The sequence below is a fragment of the Pleurodeles waltl genome, chromosome 11, assembly GCF_031143425.1.
Source record: "Pleurodeles waltl isolate 20211129_DDA chromosome 11, aPleWal1.hap1.20221129, whole genome shotgun sequence".
Classification (NCBI taxonomy): domain Eukaryota; kingdom Metazoa; phylum Chordata; class Amphibia; order Caudata; family Salamandridae; genus Pleurodeles; species Pleurodeles waltl.
In genome coordinates this window covers 930,107,705-930,126,708 of record NC_090450.1, presented here as the reverse complement: position 1 = coordinate 930,126,708, position 19,004 = coordinate 930,107,705, and the positions used below count along the sequence as shown (strand labels likewise).

General features: G+C 47.9%; 1 protein-coding gene across 1 annotated transcript in view; it reads right to left on the bottom strand.

The window, feature by feature from the left end:
- DNAH10 (dynein axonemal heavy chain 10) overlaps positions 1-19,004 on the bottom strand; it is a 1,282,131-nt gene that overhangs the window by 162,054 nt on the left and 1,101,073 nt on the right. The window contains exon 61 of the mRNA XM_069215014.1: positions 13,017-13,238. Coding sequence (XP_069071115.1) covers positions 13,017-13,238 — 222 coding nt within the window. The remainder of the gene's footprint in view (positions 1-13,016; positions 13,239-19,004) is intronic.

Here is a 19,004-nt window from a genome sequence, read left to right as displayed (position 1 = left end):
AGATCTTATTAATGGATGCAGTCCAATCACAGAACAGGAAGGAAAGAGGTAGGGAAGGGATCTACAGCTAGGTAGATTCTCAACCAAAAGAGCATTACCAAAGTTAAGTAACTTTTTCATTACGAAGGGTGTAGGAAGGTAGCCTCTTTCTAGCCTTGTTACCCCCACTTTTGGCCTGTTTGTGAGTATATATCAGGGTGTTTTTACTGTCTCACTGGGATCCTGCTAGCCAGGACCCAGTGCTCATAGTGGAAACCCTATGTTGTCAGTGTGTTTGATATGTGTCACTGGGATCCTGCTAGCCAGGAGCCCAGTGCTCATAGGTTTGTGGCCTATATGTGTTCCCTGTGCGTTGCCTAACTGTTTCACTGAGGATCTGAGGATCTGCTAACTAGAACCTCAGTGTTAATGCTCTCTCTGCTTTTAAAATTGTCACTGCAGGCTAGTGAGTCATTTTACCAATTCTGATTGGCACACTGGAACACCCTTATAATTCCCTAGTATATGGTACCTAGGTACCCAGGGTATTGGGGTTTCAGGAGATCCCTATGGGCTGCAGCATTTCTTTTGCCACCCATAGGGAGCACAGACAATTCTTACACAGAACTGCCACTGCAGTCTGAGTGAAATAACGTCCACGTTATTTCACAGCCATTGTACACTGCACTTAAGTAACTTATAAGTCACCTATATGTCTAACCCTCACTTAGTGAAGCTTAGGTGCAAAGTTACTTAGTGTGTATGCACCCTGGCACTAGCCAAGGTGCCCCCACATTGTTCAGGGCAAATTCCCCGGACTTTGTGAGTACAGGGACACCATTAAATGCGTGCACTACATATAGGTCAATACCTATATGTAGCGTCACAATGGTAACTCCGAACATGCCCTTGTAACATGCCTAGGATCATGGAATTGTCACCCCCAATACCATTCTGGTATTGGGGGTGACAATTCCATGCATCCCCGGGTCTCCAGCATAGAGCCCGGGTACTGCCAAACTAACTTTCCGGGGTTTTCTTTGCAGCTACTGCTGCTGCCAACCCTCAGACAGGTTTCTGCCCCCCTGAGGCCTGGGCAGCCAAATCCCAGGAAGGCAGAACAAAGGATTTCCTCTGAGAGAGGGTGTTACACCCTCTCCCTTTGGAAATAGGTGTGAAGGGCCTGAGAGGAGTAGCCTCTCCAGGCCTCTGGAAATGCAGATGGTGCCCTCCTTGCATAAGCCAGTCTACACCGGTTCAGGGATCCCCCAGCCCTGCTCTGGCGCAAAACTGGACAAAGGAAAGGGGAGTAGTGACCACTCCCCTGACCAGCACCTCCCAGAGGACGTGCCCAGAGCTCCTCCAGTGTGTCCCAGACCTCTGTCATCTTGGATGCAGAGGTGTGAGGGCACAATGGACAGCTCTGAGTGGCCAGTGCCAGCAGGTGATGTCGGAGACCCCTCCTGATAGGTGCTTACCTTTCTCTGTAGCCAATCCTCCTCTGTGGGCTATTTAGGGTCTCTCCTGTGGGTATCTCACCAGATAACGAATGCAAGAGCTCACCAGAGTTCCTCTGCACTTCCCTCTTCGACTTCTGCCAAGGATCGACCGCTGACTGCTCCAGGACGCCTGCAAAACCGCAACAAAGTAGCAAGAAGACTACCAGCCCAGGTCCACAGCACTCCGTCCTGCATTTCCCAACTCGCTGAGTTGGACTCCGACGTCGTGGTACCCTCTTTTGTTGCTCTGAGTCGACCGTCGTCCTCAGATCTTCTAAGTGCCTGTTCAGGTGCTTCTGCGGGTGCTCCCTGCTTCTGTGTGGGCTCTCTGTCTCCTCGTCCAAGGGGCGACCTCCTGGTCCTTCCTGGGCCCTAGCAGCTCCCAAAATCCTCAACTGCGACTCTTGCAGCTAGCAAGGCCTTGTTTGCTAGCTGCAAGGCTTGTTTGCGGTCTTTCTGCGTAAAAACAACTTTGCATCCTCCAGCACGCCGTGGGACATCTTTTGACCAAAGGAGAAGTTCCTGGCACCTTCCGTTGTTGCAGAATCTTCGGCTTCTTCCACCCGGAGGCAGCCCTTTTGCACCTTCATCCGGGGTTTAGTGGGCTCCTGCCCCCCCTGGACAGTTGCGTGACTCTTGGACTTGGTCCCCATCCTTTACAGGTCCTCAGGTCCAGGAATCCGTCTTCAGTGTTTTGCAGTCAGTTGTTGTCCTTGCAGAATCCCCTATCTCGACTTTACTGTCTTTCTGGGGTAGTAGGATAACTTTACTCCTACTTTTCAGGGTCTTGGGGTGGGGTATCTTGGACGCCCTTAGTGTTTTCTTACACTCCCGGCGACCCTCTACACACTACACTAGGCCGGGGGTCCATTCGTGGTTAGCATTCCACTTTTGGAGTATATGGTTTGCGTTGCCCCTAGGCCTATTGCCTCCTATTGCATTCTATTGTGTTCTACAGTGTTTGCACTACTTTTCTAACTGTTACTTACCTGATTTGGTTTTGTGTGTATATTTTGTGTAAATTATTTACCTCCTAAGGGAGATACTTTTGGCATATTGTCACTAAAATAAAGTACCTTTATTTTTAGTAACTCTGAGTATTGTGTTTTCTTATGATATAGTGCTAAGTGATATAAGTGGTATAGTAGGAGCTTTGCATGTCTCCTAGTTCAGCCTAAGCTGCTCTGCTATAGCTACCTCTATCAGCCTAAGCTGCTAGAGCACCTCTAATCTACTAATAAGGCATAACTGGACCTGGCACAAGGTGTAAGTACTACAAGGTACCCACTATGAGCCAGGCCAGCCTCCTACAAAGGGATAAGGGGGAAACACATGTTGTAGCATGTAGGAAATGTTACCCCCACTTTTTGCCTGGTGTCAGTGTGTTTTGACTGTTTTCACTGGGATCCTGCTAACCAGGCCCCAGTGATTGTGCTCTCCCCATCTAAATTTGGCTGGTTAGGATTTGGCATACCCCACAATTGGCATACTGGTGCCCCCATATAAGCCACTAGTATATGGTACTTAGGTATCCAGAGCATTGGGGCATCAGGGGCTCCCCATGGGCTGAAGCATGTATTGTGCCACCCATGGGAGCACATGCAAAATGTGTGTCTGCAGGCCTGCCATTGCAGCATGTGTGAAAAGGTGCATGCACCCTTTCACTACAGGTCACTGCACCAGGTCACTGTAAGTTACTCCTACGGTAGGCCCTCCTAGCCTAGAGGGCAGGGTGCAGGTACCTGTGTGTGAGAGCACCCCTGCATGAGCAGAGGTGCCCCTACAAACTCCAGCTCCATTATACTGGACTTCATAAGTGTGGGGAAGCCATTTTACCAGTGTACTGAACACAGATCACTACCTGTGTCCAGCTACATAATGGTAACTACGAACCTGGACATGTTTGGTATCAAACATTACCAAATTACACCTCAATACTTTTGCCAGTTTTGGTTGTATGATTCCATGCACTCTGGGGGCTCCTTAGAGGACCCCCAGCATGGCTCCTACCCATCTTCTGGGGTTTTCCGGGCAGCCTGCACTGCTGCAACCCCTCAGACAGGTTTCTGCCATACTGCTGCTTGACCAAGCTCAGGCAGAGGAAGGCAGAACAAAGGATGTCCTGTGGGAGAGGGAGGTTACATGGCTTGGGAGGGATAGCCTCCCCAAGCCACCAATATGCTTTGAAGGGCACATTTGGCGCCCTCCTGGCATAAACCAGTTTGCACCAGTCCAGGGACCACTGTTCGCTGCTCTGGCATGAAACTGGACGAAGGAAAGGGGAGTGACCACTCCCCTATCAATCACCACCCCAGGGGTGGTGCCCAGAGCTCCTCCAGGTGGCCACTTGATTCTGCCATCTTGAATCCAAGGTGGGCAGAGGCACCTGGGAGCATCTGCATGGCCAAGTCAGGTAGATGATGTCACAGCCCCCCTTCCTTATAGGTGGTCACCCTGCTAGGTGACCAATTCCCCTTCCTGAGCTATTTAGGGCCTCCTTCTTGTGTGGGTCCTTAGATTCGACATGCAAGATTCCAGCAGGACTCCTCTGCATCATTTACTTCATCTTCTGGCCACTGGGATTACAACTGGACCCTTCAGGAACCAACAATCTGCAACTTCAGCAACGACTTTGCTCTGCAACATTGTTTCTCTGGCTCCTTCCAGCAACTGCAACATTTCCCCATCTCCCTTGCAGTGAAGGAGTCACTGCCCTGCATCTGCAGGCACCAACTGCAACAATGACCGGCTGCATGGATCTGGTCTTCTCTGGAACTGCGTGGATCCTGCATCACAGGTGGTGGTCTAGAGTGGTCCCCTTGGACGTCTCTGCCAGATGTCCAACTAGAGAGACAGTAAGCCCTTGCCTCTCCTTGCAGGACAGTACCCCTGTGCACCGCGACTCTTGCAGCTAACAAGGCTTTTTATTCCTTCTCCAAGGGATCTTCAGGCTCCATATAGGCCTGGCCCCCAGCACGCATTCCTACAAAGCACTGTCTCCTGCGTGCTACTCCAGTGACTTGGGACTCCTCTTCAGGTGTGCTGAGTGGGCCTCACTGCAACTCCTGTGCCTGCTGCCAGTGGGTTGCCTGTGGGGGCTGCCTCCTCTTCTTGTGACTCTCCCAGCTGCTAAGGGTCACCCCGGACTCCCCTCCTTGGGTCAAGTCCCCTGGACCTTGCTGGTCCTCTTCAGCCTTGCAAAACTTCTTCTACGTCTCTTGCAACTGCCAGGGCTTGTTGGTGATTTTCCAGCACCACTAACTGACTGCATCTCGACCGCCACTTGCATCACTTCTGGGCCTTCTCTCCATCTCCTGTGCTGCACTGATGACCTTCTTCATCCACCGTCAACCTGGTCCTGCATCCACAGAAGGGCGGGTAGTGGCTCCTGCCACAACCAGACACTTCATCAGAAACTGGACTTGGTTCCCTTCCTTAGCAGGTTCTCTTTTGCCAGTTCTTGTTGGGTTTTGCATAATCGTTTTCCAAAGTCCGCCAGTTGGTTGTGGGGAAAACCAGGTACTTACCTCTGCGCTCCTGGACAGGGGGTCACTGTGGCACTCCTCTCTTGGGGTTCCTAGTTCCTCCAGCTCCCTTCTACCGATTCCACTTCCTTGGGTGGAGGACTGCCTTTCTTTCACATTCCACTTTTTTAGTATATGGTTGGTCCCCCCAGGGCCCTCACTATTGGCTACTACTTTTACCAATACTTATTGCTTTCTATGCTATCTACTGATTACTAATGTTTATGTAATAGTGTGTTTAATTACTTCAGTATTCTGTTATTTGTGTTACCATAATAAAGTACCTTTATTTTTGTAAAACTGTGTGGTTCTTTCATGTGTGTAAGTGCTGTGTGACTATAGTTGTATTGCATAATCTTTGCATGTCTCCTGTTGGAAACTCCAACGTGCACAAGTGCTGACATTGCACAATCTCAGCAGTGACAAAGAGATTGATTCAAGGTGCTTCCCCATTTGTGGAAAGTCCTTGTTCCACCTCAGGGTGTAAGTGCCACTTGTGATCCTCCAGGTGTCGTTGGCTGAGTTCATCTGCTATGACGTTCAAAGAGCCTGCCAGGTGGTTCACCACCTGCCCTGGGGTCCAGCCATTTCCAGAGGCACAGTGCCTCCCAGGCAGAGTCTTATCACAGTACCTGATAATAGTGATGTTGTCCATTAGCATCTGAACCGGTCTCATCTTGATAAATAAAAGGAAGGTTTTCAGCTCCAAGTAGTTGGCCCTCAACTCCAAAAAGTTGAAGGAAACCATCCATCCAGAGCAGACACAGAGTTGACCTCACTCAAATCTAAGACCTAGGCTGAAATATCAAGATTATGGCCTGAATGTCCTAGACTTCTTTCTTGGGGGAAAAGGCACAAAACAGAACCTTGTCCAGAATAGCTCTGATGAAGAGGAGTAGCTGAAGAGTCAGGTGTCAATTTGGCACGTAGAGTGTGAACCCAAAGATGACCGGAAGTCCACCATGGTCTGGGGGTGGTTAATGACTGGTTGAGGCAAGCCTGCCTTTAACAGCCAGTCCTCTAGGTAAGGGATGACTGGCACCTCATACCTCCAAAAGTCTACTGCTACAACTGCAATCACTTTTGCAAACACCTGAGGAGTGGTAGTGAAACCAAAGGGAAGACAGCAAACTTAAAATGGTCCTGTCCTACCATGAACCACAGGTAGCGCTAATGAGCCCCCAGCACAGTTGTATGGAAATAGGCATCCTAAAGGTCCAATGCCACCATTGAGTCCCAGGATCCAGGGCAAACACAATCTGGGCCATGGTGAGCATTTTGAATCTCTCCTTCTGGAGGAAGGTATTGAGAGGGAGTAGGTTTTAAAAAGAGCAAATGTCTCCACCCTTTTAGGGCAGCAGAAAGTAGTGGAAATAACAACCACATCCTACTTCTGGCACTGGCACCCTCCTAATAGACCCTTTGGCCAAAACGGCTTCCACTTCCTGTGGCAAAATGGATTGAAGGTCCTCCGTCAGTCATTGGGAAGATGGTGGAAGGCGTGTTGGTGAGAGAATAAAGGGTAAGGTTTGTCCTCGATGAACAATCTTCAGAATCCACCAATCTGATAGTATGGCCTGCGAACCTGCCAAGAATTTTCAGATCCTACCTTCTGCTGGATAGCTGTGCTCCACTAGTGGCATGGAAAAATTGTTTGGCAGGCTGGAATGCAGCAAGGGAGGTAGTGGACTAGGTGGTCAGGTGACCTTGACTTTGGGGGCAGTGGGCACCCTGGTTCCAACTGCAAATCTCCTTGATGCCTTTCAGAGGGTAAATTGACATGCGTTATGGGGTAGCACTGCCGAAGTTGCAAAAGGAGTGATAGGGCTGGAGCGTTTCCCGAGGCAGGGCAGATAAGGCCAGGGAGCGTACCATGACCCTGCTCTCCTTGAACCACTTGAGATCAAAGTCTGCCTTTCCCCAAACAAGCAAGTCCCATCAACAGCATGTCCATGAGGACCGACTGGACTTTATCTGAAATACGGTGGACCACAGTCAAGTGTGGTAGAAAATAGCAACACTGGTGCCAATACCTCACCTCCAAGCCACAACAAATTACGAACTAGGCCACCTCACAGCAGTCCAATATAGCATGGGTGAGGACAGGTCCGAGGTCTTCAGTGACACCTTGGAGAACTTGAACCACAGAATCGCAAAGGAAGCTGGAATAGCACCCCAGTAGGCAACTGGCATTTACAGATTGAAGAACCAAGCTGGTGGACCATGAGATCCTTTTTACAAATGTCTCCTCCTGTTATGACTCTCCTTTGGGAGTTGTTGTCAGAAACTTGTTAGTTTTTCTAGCTTACACTTGCACCACTAAGGTTTCAGGGGAGGGGTGCTGAGATAAAAATGGCAGGTCGCCAGGGCCGAGCAAGGTTTGGCCCATGGCCCCAACAAAGTATCTCTGAGGACCTTGTTAAGGGGTAAGAGGATCTCGGTGGATGATTTCTCCAGCTGAAGAAACTCTGACTGCACATTAGTCTTTACCTCCAAGGTAGGAAGCTAAAGGACAAAGACTTGGGCCTCCCTACGCATAACAATGGCGTATGATACACTTTCCTCAGTAGCTGGCTCAGAGGGTGAGAGAAGCCCTGTCTAAGGGAAAGTATTAAAGCTACTAGTGTCCTGCAGGTCATCATACTGATTCCCCTTGCAATATGGTTGGCCAATCTCATCAACTGCATCATAGTCACTGTGACAATCGATGCCCAACCAGGAATGCAAGGTGTGTATTTATCATTGTGGAAGCAGATACAAGTAGAGGAAGAAAGGTCCTCAATGGTGGAGAAGTGTGGCCTCGTTCAAGATCAGACCAACGCTGACTCGACATCCAATAGGTCAAACTGAAGCCTCATCATCCGACATCGAGTCTATGTGCCTGCAACTGGCGTCAACTGTGATGTTGGAGATGGTGATGGGACAACAACCAGAGGTGACCCCGTGGAGGGCCCAGAGGATCCAGATGGGGCCAGGGGTGAACTCACCAGTGGTAAGCGAGGTGGGGAACCTCTCATCTCTGTGGGGCCTGCAGGTGGGCCGAAGGAAGTTGTCAAGGATTCAGAGTCGGGACATTGCCATTGCAGGACACTTCGATCTGAAGAGGCGGACAGCCTTGGAAAATCAGATTGTGGCCCATCAATCTGCAGAATCGGCTCCAAAGTTGAACGATTTCAGAAGTGAAATTGAGAAGGATGGTGTCATCTGCACACCTTCTCAGGGGAGTGTAAATAGCAGGAAGATGCTGAGTCCACTTAGATTTCTTGTGTTTATTTCTTTAATTAACCCCACAACTTTGATCAAGACGAAGACCAACCTATGGAATAGACTCTTGCAACTTCTGGATCTTGAAAGGGACTGGGACCAAACTTTTGTCTTAGACCAGTCTCAATGTGGAGTCTTCAAGGGCTTGGCTATGTTGCGTTTCACCTGGCGGTCTCGTATGTCCTTTGGGTTGATTGACATGCAGACACTGCAGGTTGTGGCTTGACCCCAGGCACCATAGGCAAATATGGTGAGGATCTGTTACAGAAATGTGATTGCAACAGTCCTTACAGCACTTAAAACCTGTTTATTTGGGGAGGTGACATGTCCCTTCAATTGCAGTAAGATCTCAAAGGAGACTAGAGGGAGTTCCAGATCTGCGTTTGGTGGTGCTGAAAGAAAGGAATTGACCTCAGTGTCCGGGAGTCGTGCGTATATATTTCTGGACCGGCATCATTGCAGAGCCGCATAGTGCCGCCTACTCCCACACAAAGGTACTGCTGAAACGTTTCTGCATCCAATATAACGGCTAGGAAATATTCGAAAGGTGAGGAATCTGTGGCTAGATGTCTTCATCAGAAACATAGCTACACCTAATACAACAGTCTGAATTAGTAACATGCCTAGAATGTAAAACTCATTTTTGAAACCTCACTGCAAGATACCCCAAAGTGCTGGATTGTTACCATGTGGCCACAATACAATGCTTGAAAAGACTTTGGCTGTAAAAAGTCCATGTTGATGCCAGTGGCGGATGTCACTGAAAAGGGGTGGCGGGGCGGGACAGGGTGCAAAGGGATGGGTGAATCTGGGGGGGCTTTAAAAAAATAACTGTAAACAAAAAAAAAAAAACACTTACCTTATAGGGGAGACATGTTCGTCTTCCCTCTGTCCTCTTCCTCTTCCTGGCTGCATAGGCTCCCTGCCAATCACAACGCTGCTGAAAGCAGCGTCATGACTGGTCTGAGCAGCCTGCTTCGCCGCTCAGACTGGGAATGAGAGCCTGTGCATGTTCTCTACACGGCTGTGCAATATGGGAGCTGGACAACACTTCACTGCCAAGCTATCGTCAGAGCTATTTTGAAGGCTGGCAGTCACATAGGTTTTTTAAGTGTGGCTGTGAAGTTTGGTGTTTCCAGCCATGAATCTGACACCTGGGGCCTTCTTGAAAATACAGTGCTCTATTGAAGATACAGTGGGCCAGATGTAAAAAGGGTTTTGCGACTCGCAAACGGCGAAAAACGCCGTTTGCGAGGCGCAAAAGCCTCTCCGGTATGCAGAAATCCATTTTGCGAGTCGGATCAGACTCGCAAAATGCATTTCCGACTCGCAAATAGGAAGGGGTGTTCCCTTCCTATTTGCGACTTGCAATGCTATGCAATTTCATTTGTGACCGCAAAAGCGGTTGCAAATGAAATCGCAGTTACCATCCACTTGAAGTGGATGGTAACCCAGTCGCAAACGGGAAGGGGTTCCTATGGGACCCCTTCCCCTTTGTGAATGGAAACAAAAATATTTTTTCAGAGCAGGTAGTGGTCCTATGGACCACTGCCTGCTCTGAAAAATACCGAAACAAAAGGTTTCATTTTTTTTCTAAGTGCAGCTCGTTTTCCTTTAAGGAAAACGGGCTGCAGATAGAAAAAAAAAACTGCTTTATTAAAAAGCAGTCACGGACATGGTGGTCTGCTGTCTCCAGCAGGCCACCATCCCCATGAGTGCCCATACTCGCAATGGGGTCGCAAACTGCGACCCACCTCATTAATATTAATGAGGTGGGTCTTTGCGACCCCATTGCGAGTTGCAGGTGTCTGAGACACCTTTCTGCATAGCAAATTGCGACTTGCAATTTCGAGTTGCACGGACTCGCAAATTGCAAGTCGCAATTTGCTTTTTTGCTACATCTGGCCCAGTATGCCTATTCCCGGGCTTCAAGGATGCTCTCCTTTGTGCTTAAGTACCATTTATTTCCATTTTTTTTAGGAAAATCACTCTGAATGGTTAAACAATCTTTAGTATCATTATTATTACAGGTAGTGTATGCATAAACTATGTTTAACTACATCTTTATTATAGAGAGCACAGGTTATTAAGGAAATGGTAGTAGTTCTGAGGTCAGGTGCATGCCAGGTATATGAGGGGGTATCTTATTAGGTCACTGCACTGGTGCAGTTCTTAATTTTACACTTTTGTGATTAACAGCTATAAATCTGTCTTGGTCTGTTTTGGTACAAGAATTTCTGTTTTATGAAACTTGTAATGATAATGGAAAAATTGTAGCCTTTCTTTCAATAGTCCCCTGAGGACAATATATATACGAGAAATGGGTAAGTTTTGGCATGATCAGGGAAAAGGTTTGATTGCTCGAAGATTGACCCACCCAGCTACCAACTATACTCAGTTTAAGATCTATCCATTGGGGATGCACATCAATCTTCTTGTAGTTCCACTAAGAGACAGTTTTAATCCTATTACTCACCATTCCACGCTCTACACCAAACATTCACACCTTTTAATTCATATAGGGTCATATCCCAGATACAACCTTCGTAAGTGTTCCTCTCCACTTGTTGAAGAGTTGAAGCCCACACCAGAAGCTTACGCAAGTGAGGTGAGGAGGAAAGACCCTATGATAAGGCATATCACCTTACAGTGAGTGAGAGTTTTCATCCTTAAGTGAAGGGTTTAATTGATGTTCCAGTAACAGAGAGTCCACTTAGGACCCCCCCCCTCCTGAGAACTGGGCTGAGCATACAACAGAACATGAGCATTTTTGTGCTTTGGAACAGCTAGTAGGTAACATGATGAGCTTGACGAGGAATCTAGAAAGTGTGTTTTCAGATACCTTTGGTTATATAAGGCAACTGCTGCTAGAGTTCTTTTATTAGGGGTATTGTTTAAGTTGTCACCATTGCTCTGCTAAGGTTATCAATGTTGGAGTATAAATGCAATGTGGGGCGTCTTCTCATTTGAAGACTTGGCAAGCCATATTATTTTTCAATCCTCAGAAACATTTGCCCTTCGATTCAGGAGCGATTGTACGGGCTCTGATCACCCTCCGCATAAACTACTGGAACATCCTGCATCTTCGTGTTTTCAACTCTCTCAGTCTGCTCTATCGACCCAACAGATATTTGAGATAATCTGAGCTTGACTTGGCAGCTATACTGTGTTGTAAGTCAGTTAGGCAAGGAGGTAGCTTCTTCCAGTATGTGTGGCCTAGTGTGTGGAATAATCTGCCAGTAACCATTCAGAACAACAAAAATTACATCACTTTCAGGAAGCATGTTAAGACTTGGCTGTTTTAGAGCTGAGGGCCTCTTGTTTTTATTTTGCTGTCTCTGTGAGGTGCGCTGGGAATCCTCGTAACATAACATAACACAACATGACATTAGACTGAGTGCGTTGAGTGCATTTGAAATAATCCTGCCTCGTCTTCACAGGCTTGCACCACAACATCCGTTTTGGATGGTTCCCACTATTTCGTAAGATTGTATAGTGGTTTTTTAGCAGACACAGAAGTTTGGGCTATTATGTTTTGGCATTTTTACATAGGTTTGATATGAAAAATGTTTGTACGAATTGATACTCTGGTGACTGAATCACTTGGTTTGCACATATACCAGTTTTGGCGTAAATTAAATGTATCGAAAGGATGCATGCACAGATTTATTGATGTTCTATGTTTTATCTTCACTATGATGTGAGGCATGGTTGCACTTTGGGATCTTAATTCTTATGGTGGAGCTACATTTCACATGAAATTATGCCACTCTTCCCTATCCATTAACATGACACTTCTCAATTATACTCATTATTTTGGTTGAATAAGTATGCACTGTAATCTTGTTATCGCTTTATTTTTGATGTTACATGTATGAGTCTCCTAACTGTTACTGATGCACAATTCCCCTGTAGAAGTCCATTTCAATACTTTGGGATTATTTGAGTACACAATCTATGTGGATGTATAATTGTCTACAAATTGATAGGGAATCAACATTGTTTTGAAAAACAATAAAGTGAAGATTTATGGAACCTCTGGGTTAGCATTACTCATGAAAAATATTCTTAAGAATGCATATATGGAAATAAAGATTATTCAGAAGCAACAATTAAATGTTTGATGAACTACTTGTTTGATGAAGTACTGCAAGGGATTGCAAAGGTTCTGGAATAAATATCCACAGATGCGCATTATTGGACATAACATGAGAGCGCGCCAAGATTTTTGCGTATAGATTCATTTTGGATCTATCTTATGCAAAAATCAGTTCTGCTACAATAAAATATTGTGCTGAATTTTGAAACCATATGCGAATACAGAGATTAGTGTATTTGAAACTGCTGATGGATGCAACATGAACAAATAAATTGATGGAAAATATGATTCAATGAGAAAATGAATGAGTTGGAATGATTTTCTTATGGAAAGGAAGACTGGGGCAAGCATTAATCATGAGGTATAAGTAGTACAAAGGTTATATCACACATTAGTAGAAAAACTATCCAACCTGAGAACTACTACAATCAAGCCAAAGAAAATGTTATCAGTTTTAGACAAGTCTCATACGTAGGTTTTCATTTAGAAATCATATTGGTTGGACAAACTAGGGCAAATTAATGTTTGCAAACACCTGTCTATTTCCTCATCCCATAATTTAAAGATAAAACTAATGGCTTAAATTCAGTGCCAAAGTAGAAGGTAGGTCATGTTCACTGCCTCGATTCTAGGTGAAACATGTTGACTTACCTGCTAATTTCAACATCATCAGTAAGAAGTTGCTCAAGTCTGAAGGGTTGGCTGAGAGGAATTTCTCGACTAAGAACATCCTGTTGCCATTCATCATATATCATTTCTTTACGAAACTCCCAATTGAAGGCACCTTCATAACTAAGAAAAGAAGAACAGAGGAGGCAATCTCCCAAGAGCTTTACTCGCTTTATCTTCAACTCTTCTAGATCATTGGTCCACCTGGTTAAGATACAAAACATAATTGGTTCTTAAATAAAGAAGCATTTAAGAAAATATATTTGGAACAGAAGAACATTTCTGGTACACAGATTTCACTACACTTTAGTTGAATCAGCAGAAGGCTCTGATGCGGTTGCTGAGAAGTAGACCATGTCAAGGAAATATTAGTCACAGACGCACTCAGTTAAGCTCAAAATTGATGTAGTAAAGTCACAAAAGTGTTGGGCAAGTGATTAAAAAAGATAAATGAAATCACATCAATGAAGTTTAATAAACTCTTCTTCTTTCTTGAGGTTGCCAGGAATCTGGTGAGCAAGGTTTAGACGTGCCCCTAAATACTAGATTTACAGAGGTCAGAGGGCAGTAGTCAATGGCTACTGTCTCTGAGGGTGACTACACCCTTCCAGTGCCCACTCCCTTTGGGGAGGGGGGCACATATTGGTCCCTCTCCTCCAAAACAAGATGGAGGATTCTGCAAAGAGGGGGTCACTTCAGCTCTGGACACCTTAAGGGTGGTCCTAGCTGCAGTCGTCACTCCTCCTTGGTTTACCTAATTTACCCGCTGGACCTGCTGCCAAAGGTGGGGCTTGGTCTGGGGGGCAAGCATCTCCACTAGCTGGAGTGCCCTGGGGCACAGTAACAGGAGGCCTGAGCCGTTGAGGCTCACCGCTGTAGGAAAGTACCCTCTTTTTGGCATGTTACCCCCATTTTCTGCCTGATGTCAGTGTGTTTGATTGTATTCACTTGGATCCTGCTAACCAGGACCCCAGTGATTATACTCTCTCTCCTCCAAATTTTATAGTGGTAACCTAGTATTTCACCCAAAATTGGCATACTGGTGCCCCCTTAAAATTCCCTATTATATGGTACCTAGGTACCCAGGGAATTGAGGTTCCAGGGGGTCCCTATGGGCTGTAGCATTTCTTTTTCCACCCATAGGGAGCCCATGCAAAGGCTTCTGCAGGACTGTGATTGCAGCCTGCGTGAAAAGGTGCATACACCCTTTCACTGCCATTTATACTGCACCAGGTCACTTATAAGTCACCCCTATTGCAGGCTTTCCAGCCCTGAAGACAGGGTGCAGAGTACCCGAGTGTGAGGGCACCCCTGCACTAGCAGAGGTGCCCCCCACGACCTCCTGGATCATTTTCCTAGACTTCATAAAGTGCGGGGATGCCATTTTACATGTGTACTGGACATAGGTCACTACCTATGTCCAGCTACATAATGGTAACTCCAAACATAGGCATGTTTGGTATCAAACATGTTGGAATCATACCCAAGGCTTTTGCAAGCATTGGTTGTATGATTCCATGCTCCATGGGGCTCCTTAGAGGACCCCCAGAATTGTCATTACAGCCTTCTCAGGTTTTCCAGGCTGCCCCAGCAGCTGCCACCTCACAGACAGGTTTCTTCCCTCCTGTTGCTTGAGCAGCTCAAGCCCAGGAAGGCAGAACAAAGGATTTCCTTTGGGAGAGGGGTGTTACACTCTCTCCCTTTGGAAATAGGTGTTACAAGCATGGGAGGGGTAGCCTCCCAGAGCCTCTGGGAATGCTCCGAAGGGCACAGATGGTGCCCCCCTTGCGTAATACAGTCTACATCCATTCAGGGACCCCCAATCTCTGCACTAGCACAAAACTGGACAAAGGAAAGGGGAGTGACCACTTCCCTGTCCATCAAAACCCCAGGGGTGGTGCTCAGAGCTCCTCCAGAGGGTCCCTGGGTTTTGCCATCTTGGATTCCAAGTTGGTACAGCACTCTGGGAGCATCTAAGTGGCCAGTGCCAGCAGGTGACGTCAGAGCCCTCCCCTGATAAGTGTTTACCTGTATAGCTGCCATAACACAAACAACAGAGTGGGGGAGAATTTGGCTCAGAGGAAGAGCCAGTACCCCATACTGTCTCCCCATCCTTACAGAACCATATACACAAAGATAATGGGATGTGGTTAGGGGACCAGTGGCAAAGAAGTTGCTACTAGAATCCCAGATTTTGAGACTTGGTAGTGTGTCAAGAGTAACTGTGAAGGGGAAAGGAAAGTTTAATTAACGGACTGGGTGGTCTCACACACATTATAGTGTCTTGCTTCATCATATGACCACCTAGCCCCATCCGGGTAGGACAGTGCCACCTGGATGGACTCAACCTCCACGTTAAAAGAACTTGGGGGGAGTGCTGAAATTCGAATTATCTGGATAAACAAGGGATCCAGTTGTATTAGGGAAAATATAAAAAACACCTAATCAGTCACCTGTGTATTGGTACACCTTTAATCGTGGTGACTGCTGGTATGGTTAAAATAAGTGACGGGACACCTACTGAGAATAATGACTTGAAGGGTCACCTAACCGTTGATTCATTGCCAACTCACCTGAAAAGCAGGATGTCTGCAGGGGCGATGGTATGCCCCTGACCTCCTGGAACACCTCTTGGCACTTCCTGGTGGACACAAAAACCCCGGCAGGTGTCCCAAGAGGAAAGGGGGTGTGGAAGAGAAAGAGACAAAACACTACCATGTCCTGCCGGTCCAGCCAGGCACCCTGTATCTTCGGGGGCAGGTCGTTGTTGACAGAGTGATAGCAGAGTTAGTGCACTCAACTTCCTTGAAACTGAACCTCTCTTTCTGATGTGGGCACAGGAGCGGTAGAGGAACACTGGGGTGATCCAGCACTTTTTTTTGTATAATAATAACTGTTGGCACAATTACTAACACTGCATTACCAAAAACCCAAACTGAGTACCATAACAATAAGTATTGCGACACTAGGGCTGGCTTCACAGGGATTCACTGCTGCACACTACAATTAGAACTGTGGTTGCACTTATGCACAAGAAAGACAAACAAGGGCATTAATAATATCACGTATAACTTTCCTGCATGCATAGGGTTAAACTAAAAGGAACAAAAACAATCCAAGAAATACAAATGTCCACTCTGGGTTTAAACAATTAGGGTGGCACAGTTTGGTTTGATTTCACTGTGTGTGTGAAAAACCCTTACTAGGAAGTTGGCTCTGTATGTACTATTTCAAAGTAAGAAACAGCATGCACAGAGTCCAAGGGTTCCCCTTAGAGGTAAGATAGTGGCAAAAAGAGATAATTCTAATGCTCTATTTTGTGGTAGTGTGGTCGAGCAGTGCGCTTATCAGAGGGTAGTGTTAAGCATTTGTTGTACAAACAGGCAATAAATGAGGAACACATACTCAAAAGACAATTCCAGGCCAATAGGTTTTTATATAGAAATATATATTTTCTTAGTTTATTTTAAGAACCCCAGGTTCAAGATTTACAAACAATACTTTAAATGAAAAGTATTTCACTCAGGTATCTTAGGAACTTTGAATTATCACAATAGCATGTACAGTTTTGGCAAAGAAATGGCAATAAGCTATTTTAAAAATGGACACAGTGCAAAAATCAACAGTTCCTGGGGTAGGTAAGTATTTGTTAGGCTCACAGGTAAGTAAAGCACTTACAGGGTTCAAAGTTAGGTCCAAGGTAGCCCACCGTTGGGGGTTCAGGGCAACGCCAAAGTTACCACACCAGCATCTCAGGGCCAGTCAGGTGCAGAGGTCAAAGTGGTGCCCAAAACACATAGGGGGTCATTCTGACCCTGGCGGGCGGTGACCGCCAGGGTCACCGACCACGGGAGCACCGCCAACAGGCTGGCGGTGCTCCCGAGGGCATTCTGACCGCGGCGGTTCAGCCACGGTCAGAAAGGGTAAACCGGCGGTCTCCCGCCGGTTTACCACTGCCCTACAGAATCCTCCATGGCTGCGGAGCGCGCTCCGCAGCCATGGGGATTCTGACACCCCCTACCGCCATCCTGTTCCTGGCGGGTCTCCCGCCAGGAACAGGATGGCGGTAGGGGGTGCCGCGGGGCCCCTGGGGGCCCCTGCAGTGCCCATGCCCATGGCATGGGCACTGCAGGGGCCCCCGTAAGAGGGCCCCGCAAAGTATTTCAGTGTCTGCTAAGCAGACACTGAACTACGCGACGGGTGCAACTGCACCCGTCGCACCCCTGCAACTACGCCGGCTCAATTCTGAGCCGGCGTCCTCGTTGCAGGGGCATTTCCTCTGGGCCGGCGGGCGCTCTTTTGGAGAGCGCCCGCCGGCCCAGAGGAAATGTCTGAATGGCCGCCGCGGTCTTTTGACCGCAGTGCGGTCATTCAGCGGCAGTACCTTGGCGGACGGCCTCCGCCGTCCGCCAAGGTCAAAATGACCCCCATAGTCTTCAATGGAGAAGGAGTGCCCCGGTTCCAGTCTGCCAGCAGATAAGTACCCGCGACTTCGGAGGGCAGACCAGGGGGGTTTTGTAGGGCACCGAGGGGGGACACAAGTCAGCACAGAAAGTACACCCTCAGCGGCACAAGGGCGGCCGGGTGCAGTGTGCAAACAGGCGTCGGGTTCGCAATAGGTTTCAATGGGCGACACAGGGGTCTCTTCAGCGATGCAGGCAGGCAAAGGGGGGGCTCCTCGGGGTAGCCACCACCTGGGCAAGGGAGAGGGCCACCTGGGGGTCGCTTCTGCACTGGAGGTCGGATCCTTCAGGTCCTGGGGGCTGCGGGTGCAGTGTCTTTACCAGGCGTCGGGTTCTTTGAAGCAGGCAGTCGCGGTCAGGGGGAGCCTCTGGATTCCCTCTGCAGGTGTTGCTGGGGGGGGGCTCAGGGGGGTCAACTCTGGCTACTCACAGGGTCGCAGTCGCCGGGGAGTCATCCCTGTAGTGTTGGTTCTCCGCAGGTCGAGCCGGGGCCTCGGGTGCAGAGAGGAAAGTCTCACGCTTCCGGCGGGAAACGTGTAGTCTTTAAAAGTTGCTTCTTTGTTGCAAAGTTGCAGTCTTTGTGGAACAGGGCCACTGTCTTCAGGAGGTCTATGGTCTTTTTAGATGCACGGTAGTCCTCTGAGGCTTCAGAGGTCGCTGTACCCTGGGGGACACGTCGCTATTGCAGTTTTTCTCGAAGTGGGGAGACAGGCCAGTAGGGCTGGGCCAAAGCAGTTGGTGTCTCCGTCTTCTCTGCAGGGCTTCAGGTCAGCAGTCCTTCTTCATCTTCAGGTTGCAGGAATCTATCTTGCTTGGTTCTTGGGCCCCTAAATACTCAATTTAGGGGTGTGTTTAGGTCTGGGGGGTTAGTAGCCAATGGCTACTAGCCCTGAGGGTGGCTACACCCTCTTTGTGCCTCCTCCCTGACGGGAGGGGGGGCACAACCCTAATCCTATTGGGGGAATCTTCCATTTGCAAGATGGAGGATTTCTAAAAGTCAGAGTCACCTCAGGACACCTTAGGGGTTGTCCTGACTGGCCAGTGACTCCTCCTTGTTTTTCTCATTATCTCCTCCGGCCTTGCCGCCAAAAGTGGGGCCGTGGCCTGAGGGGGCGGGCATCTCCACTAGCTGGGATGCCCTGTGGCGCTGTAACAAAGGGGGTGAGCCTTTGAGGCTCACTGCCAGGTGTTACAGTTTCTGCAGGGGGAGGTGAGAAGCACCTCCACCCAGTACCGGCTTTGTTCCTGGCCACAGAGTGACAAAGTCACTCTCCCCATGTGGCCAGCAACATGTCTGGTGTGTGGCAGGCTGGTAAACCTAGTCAGCCCACACTGGAAGTCGGGTAGGTTTTCAGGGGGCATCTCTAAGATGCCCTTTGGGTGTATTTCACAATGCAATGTACACTGGCATCAGGGTGCATTTATTGTGCTGAGAAGTTTGATACCAAACTTCCCAGTTTTCAGTGTAGCCTTTATGGTGCTGTGGAGTTCTTGTTTGACAGACTCC